This window comes from Scomber japonicus, chromosome 1 (genome assembly GCF_027409825.1).
Source record: "Scomber japonicus isolate fScoJap1 chromosome 1, fScoJap1.pri, whole genome shotgun sequence".
Lineage (NCBI taxonomy): Eukaryota > Metazoa > Chordata > Actinopteri > Scombriformes > Scombridae > Scomber > Scomber japonicus.
In genome coordinates, this window is record NC_070578.1 from 32705062 (window position 1) to 32711484 (window position 6423).

At 40.4% G+C, this 6423-nt stretch overlaps 1 protein-coding gene across 1 annotated transcript; it reads right to left on the bottom strand.

The window, feature by feature from the left end:
• Positions 1-869: 869 nt before the first annotated feature.
• traf6 (TNF receptor-associated factor 6) lies at positions 870-6362 on the bottom strand. The gene is made up of 8 exons (XM_053342440.1): positions 6243-6362; positions 4595-4917; positions 4209-4359; positions 3551-3709; positions 3347-3418; positions 2776-2853; positions 2307-2630; positions 870-1835 (listed from the first exon to the last, which is right to left on the bottom strand). Exons 2-8 carry the CDS (start codon positions 4915-4917, stop codon positions 1230-1232), a joined length of 1713 nt encoding a protein of 570 aa, XP_053198415.1. The 5' UTR covers positions 6243-6362; the 3' UTR covers positions 870-1229.
• Positions 6363-6423: the final 61 nt, after the last annotated feature.

A 6423-nucleotide genomic window follows, 5' to 3' on the forward strand; every position in this document is an offset into this window, starting at 1 on the left:
TGGGATATGATAAAAGTGAAGGAACATGTGTATATATATGTATATATACACATGTACATATACATATATACATACACACACACATATATGTATACATAACATATACACACACAAACACACACATACATGCTTTAAATGCAGCTTCAACCTCTCCAGTTCACATGCGTCCTATGCGTCATGGTTCAATCAGAGAAATGGAGACTGTGTTCCAAGAGTTCACTCATTAATTCCATCCATCCATCCATCTTCTTCCGCTTATCCGGGGTCGGGTCGCGGGGGCAGCAGCCTAAGCAGGGAAGCCCAGACTTCCCTCTCCCCAGCCACTTCGTGCAGCTCTTCCAGGGGGACCCCGAGGCGTTAATTCCAAATTAGTTTTTCACCTGGCGCTGACAAAGCAAAGGTTGTCCAGGCATCCATGTTTTCAGGTCCACAGTGTATGCACATTAGAGTCCTTGAAGGTTCCTTCCACACACAGTCAAAAATTCCTTGTATAACATTTATTTTGTAAAACTTGTGGAGGAGTGCAAAGATGTTTTTGAGAACAAGCCACTCAATTGACCTGTGATTCAAATCACGACACAGAAACTGTTCCACAGCCCAGTGCAATTTGTGAGAGCTTGGTTTTCTTATATATACACACACAACTACTTATTTTTGCATTGCTGACCTATGCAGTCAGCATGAATGTGTACTTGCTTGTGTGTGCACATGTGGATCTGCATGCACAGTTAGTAGCTCATTCATGTATTGCTCTACAGTACCACTAGTGGCCAAAGATTCTATAGGGTATCTGTAACATTCAGTGCTTTCTCCAAAAATCAGGAAATCAACAATAAACAAAAACATTTTCAGTCTGAAGACTGCAAATGGACATCTTAAACTGGTATTTTCAGCTGATTATACATTATTGACTATTTAAATCATTTGAACGTATGGGGCTTGCTGAAAGTTTGTACCATGCAGGTGTGAAGACACATTTCATTTCAAAATCAGAAATGTTTGCATTTATCTATAAAAACAAAAATCACATTGACAAAAGTTGATGAACAAATAAATACTAGCATACAACAATGCTTGCACTGTCAAAATGTTAAATGAGTGTGAGCACCAACTTTTTCCTCCCGATGCCTAACAATTTAAATCAATCTAGCAGTATTGAAACACTGTACTGAAATCACAGCATGACTGGCATAGACACAGTAAATGATCCCATAGATATCATTTTGATTTTAGTCCCTTGAAACTGAGGCCTCGGGCCCTCTAGGCTGCACTGTTGGTCCCTCACGATGAAACACATTGTCGAAGCGTGGCGAGACTTCACAGCGGATAAGAAGAGTGTCGTCTTTAACAAAGGATCTCTGATTCAGCTGTGTCAGGTGCAGAAAGGTCACGTAGCCAAATCCTTTAGGGTTGCGCTGGATGGTGGGCTTCTGGAAGGCTTGCAGGTCTGGCTTAGTCTCCATCAGCTCCATGTGGTGCTGACCATCAGGGCCCTGGTCTAGGATGGCGAGTCGGATGGTGCCCTGGAACGGCCAGGTTAGCAGCCCATCATAAGATCCTTGCATGGTGTGGACAAATAAGGAGATGAAGTTGGAGCAGCGTGGGGCGTTGGGGGTCTGCAGGTGTAAGCGCAGGCACAGTTTATAGCCTGGGCGACCAGTGTAGAAGCCTGGGCTGTGCTCAACTACTGGCTGTCCTGCTTCTTGGTTCCGCAGGTGGGAAGAGAAATTTTTGAGGCGCCAGATGAAGATACCGTGGCACTGCTGAGCCTCCAGCTCCTTCACCGTGTCCTCCAGCATAGACACCCTACGCTGGAGCTCTGCAAGCTGGCCCGACTAAGGAAGAGATGGGACAATAGTTTTAAATTACAAACAGTGGATTAAAATGATGATAAAATATCTTTAACAGGTAGAGAAAATGTGCTGGCAAAACAATTTTAACATTGAGAAAAGAAAAGAAGACAACTCTTGCCTTGAAGAATAATAAAAATATTTTCTATAAAAGCATGTTTTACATTCCAGCTTATTTACTTTCCTCCAAAATATAACTATTATTATTAACTCAAAGTACCACATAGGTATGAAACTTGATTCTTTCATTCTTTCTTTCATGTCCTTTAAAAAACATCTGGCCCTGCATTCAATCAACTGACTGATCTGCCTAACTTCCAATTCCATTTCTGCATTGTTTGATACATACAGCAGAGATGTGACATCAAGACATTACGGGGATGTGTCAGATATGAAGATAGATTCTGTGATCACATAGACAAACAGCACCCACATATGCTGAAGGACTTCTCATACCCGTGTATCTTTTAAGATGATGAGCTCACGTAGCTGGTGATCCTGTTTCACCAGTCGTCCATCCATCTCCCGGAGCCTTTGCATCTCTTCACTAGGCTGAGAAGGGGCAAAGTTGCTGTTGCAGCTTACAGTTCCTCTGGAACCACCAGAGGCGGATACTGATGCTGCAGCTCCTGGATCCTCAGAGGAAACAGATGGTGCAAGTGCCCAGAGTGATTTTGGGGTGGTGCCATTAAGGCTAAGGCCACGCAGGAACTCCGCCATGTAGCGCATATGCATCTGTGTGAACTCCTGCATGTGCTGAGCCAAGTTGTGGCGCTGCATCTACAGAGGAACACATTTTTTCCTTTTTTTAAAATTTGGTCTGGTCAACTAAAATGACTAATAGTTTTGTAATAAGCATCAGTGTGTCATCAGTGTGTCAATGATATACTTTATAAAACAAGAAGCTTTAAATTTGATAACCTACCCTTTCCTTACATCCAAAGGTGCTAAAGTTACAGGCAATTGGTGCTTTTGGGCAATCTGTATCACAATGAGGCCCAATCTGAAAAAAACAAACAAAAAACACAAAACAATAATCAGCTCAGCTTCACTTATACTTATTCAAATCAGGTTTCAAAAAGCATTTCAGCAAGCTTTTACTGCATAATCGTGAACAAATTCAATGGGAGAAACATTTTAGGAAAAACTCCTTATTCCTGTCTCCTACAGAAAATCATTCAATCACCATCACTCACAGTTACTATTGTGGAAACAGGGTGTATCCACATCAGCTGTGACATGCGCAGTGAGTGGGTGTGGAAAGGTTCCCCATTGTTCAAACAAAAGAGAAGTGTCTTTTTTTTTGGCAGAAGTTGGCTAAATGATTAACAATTCAGAAGTGTAAAAAAGATTTTTGATTTTGCATTTTTTGACAACAGACATTTTGATAAATGTAATGTTCCAGTAAGCCATGCCAGTGAATTTACATTCACAACACCAGGGGAACAAGCACACATAAATGGAACAGAACCACTGGTCATGCAGCACTGACTCACCTGGTCTCTGATGAGGTCCATCTCACAGTACTGGCACTTGACATTGGCAAAGGGACACTGCAGCTCATGAAGCTGAAAGAAAACCGAAACCAGACTGTAAGGAGACTAATTTTGACTGATACATGGTGAAGGTAAGTGATTTTGCTAGAAGAACTATTTTAGAAAAAGGCAAGAGGAACAATGCCGTGAGTGAGTCAACGGTACCTCTCTCTCCTCAAATACAAAGCATGCCACACAGTCTGAACACGACACAGGTCTCCTTAGGCACTCATCCGTTGTGTGCTCCTCTAGGTAGATTTTTCTCACAGACTTTTGGCACAGTGGGCAAGGCACAGTTGCAAACTGACACTGCACCACATGTTTCTGAAAGGAACACAAAATATTGAAAAAATGCAGTTAATTTTATTCAGCAACAGTATTATGGCACTGGTTCTAATATATATGAATTGTCTAAATCAGAGAATTACATTCCATAACAAGAAATAGTATCATAGCCCCTGAAGTCCCCCTTTACTCCATTATTGTGGTCATACATCAGGGAAAGATACGAAATGTTGTGAAAGTGTATATTATGAATTTAGCACAATTTGAAATCCTCTGTACTAACTGACTCTTAAAATGTGGAAACCTGCATCACTCTACAGTTGCTGCACAGTGCTTCATATGTATTAAAATAACAACTTTGTGTGGCTGAGATGGTAAGCTAAGGACTTTGGTAAACTACCCAGACTGCTGAAGCACATACAACCTGTTGCAACATCTGACCTGTGCAATAATTTGCAACGTCATGCAAATGTGACTATTGTTTTAAGACAAACTTGAAAACTTGTATACTTGTAATCGTATCCTTTAAAATTCTCACCTCTAAATGTCGGAGTTCCATTCTATCAGCACAGCCAGCATTTGGACAGCGAACAGTTAATGAAAGAATCTCCCGTTTGGCAAAGTTATCAGGAAACAGCTGGTCTTCTGACAGCATTTCATTGTCCACAGGGCACTTCTGTCCTGTGTCACTGTATGGCAGGAGGAAGAAAAGGAATCCTTTAGATTTAGCCTTAAGATTATCAGTAGGTGCCCTTTATGTTGCATCACTTACAGTAGAAAGCACATAAGTCAAACAGTTCTGCTGCTATTGCTAACCAATAATTCATACATCTTCAAGAATGAGCTGTGACACAGTTGTTAATAAATGCATTACAAACCTAAATTAGTGCTCAATATTCTCAAGACAGTTACACAGTAGCATACCGAATGGACTTCTCAATGCAGTTCTTGCAGAAACGGTGACCACAGGGTGTTTGGATGGCATTCCTCAAAGCCATGAGGCAGATAGGGCACTCATATTTACTCTCTAGAGGTGGGTCGAACTCCACATCGTAGCCCTGAAGGGGGACGGCAGCCTGAAGACTGCTGGAGTTGCTGCTGATGAAGGTGCCAGGGCTCTCTGAGGGGCTGAGCATTGATTCTTGTTCCTTTTCAGCATTCATCATTGCCATGGCACAGTTGGACAGCTCTCCACCTTCATAACTGTCCTCCTCCAAACTCCCCTTACTACTATCAAAGCAAGCCATCTGTGGACAACAGGACAAAAAGGAGAAATCAAAGGGTGAACGTGTGAGGAAATAAAGCATGACGAGTATATATCCGTTATTTTTTAAGCTGGCATCAGCAACTATTCCATTTTTCTTTAAAGTGAGAGGTCGGTCACCACTGCAACTGTACTGAAGAAAGCTCAGGAAAGACTTGTCCTTTTAGGGCAGCTAGAACATTTCCCCCTATCGCAGGATGTTATGATGCAATTTAGTATCCTAACCTTCACAGTACCTGAAGTACTGCAACACGTTATCAGCACCCACAGATTAGTGCACATCTCTTTTTTAATGATGTGCAGTTGGAAATAAAATACATGTGTTCCCTATTAAACCAGGAACCGGCTGCTGACACCTAATGTTTGTCTGACCAACGGTCCAAAATCCAAATATATTCAGAAATACAAATAAATATTACAAAGGAGGCACAAGGTAATTCATGCTTTTTACTTGAAAAATGACATAAAAACGATGTTGGCTTTCTGTAAATCAACTAACCTGACTAATTATTTAGTTTATTTATAATTTGTCTTTACATAAAGGTTTTATAGATTGCTGAAGCTCAATTATGATTTTAACACTTCTTAAATGTCTCAATCTGCTTATGTCATGCCTTGAGGTTCCAGTTTTGTTTTTGTTTTGAGTGAGCTCACCAAAACAAATCGTTTGTCTACAATACCCACAGTAGTACTAATGAATCTTTAAAGTAAAGTACTGAATTTTTCTTATTTTATATTTTAATATTTTTTAAAGGTAATATAAAAAAGTATTTAAACCCTGAAGTAGATTACTATTTTTTGGGTCAGGGTACTTCTCTGTATTGTGGAGAAAAATAAATAATATCAACACAATTACAGTTTATTTAGTAAATGCACAGCTGCAGATGTGTAAGCACCACACCTGTTAATAATACTGTTAGAGAAGAATAGATTGAACACGTGTCGAAACTATAGCTTACAGTTAGTTATATCAATGCTCACTGGCACTATAATCTCCCAAAAATAAGGTAAAGCTACACCTGAGTGGGAAACAGCGTTATACAGTCATTAGTTTTCATAATTAGCACAACTCAACAAGGCCCTAACTACTCTGGTTAAACAGCTATTACGGTGTAACTACCGCAGAAAGTCCCTAAATTCTGTCGGTACATATAAAATAATGAAACAAAAAAAACATATATTGCATTACAATGAAAACCGTGTTGACAACGTTGCCACTCGTGTCCGTGGATGCGGAACTACAACTTTCAAACCTGAACACGATTTCTTTAATTAAAAAAAGCGAAAAATAAAAGGGAACATACTGACCAGCACGTCTTTCTCAACGGCGACAACAGGCTTAAAATACTCCCTGGTGTGTGTAAGGGCATTTATATAACGTTACATGGGGGCTCACCCTTTGCCTTGAAAAACGTCTAGAAGTTTTCGTTTCTACTGTGTTTCCTGTTTTTTTCTTCCCAAACGTCATCGCTGAAAACCTGTTGGGTTT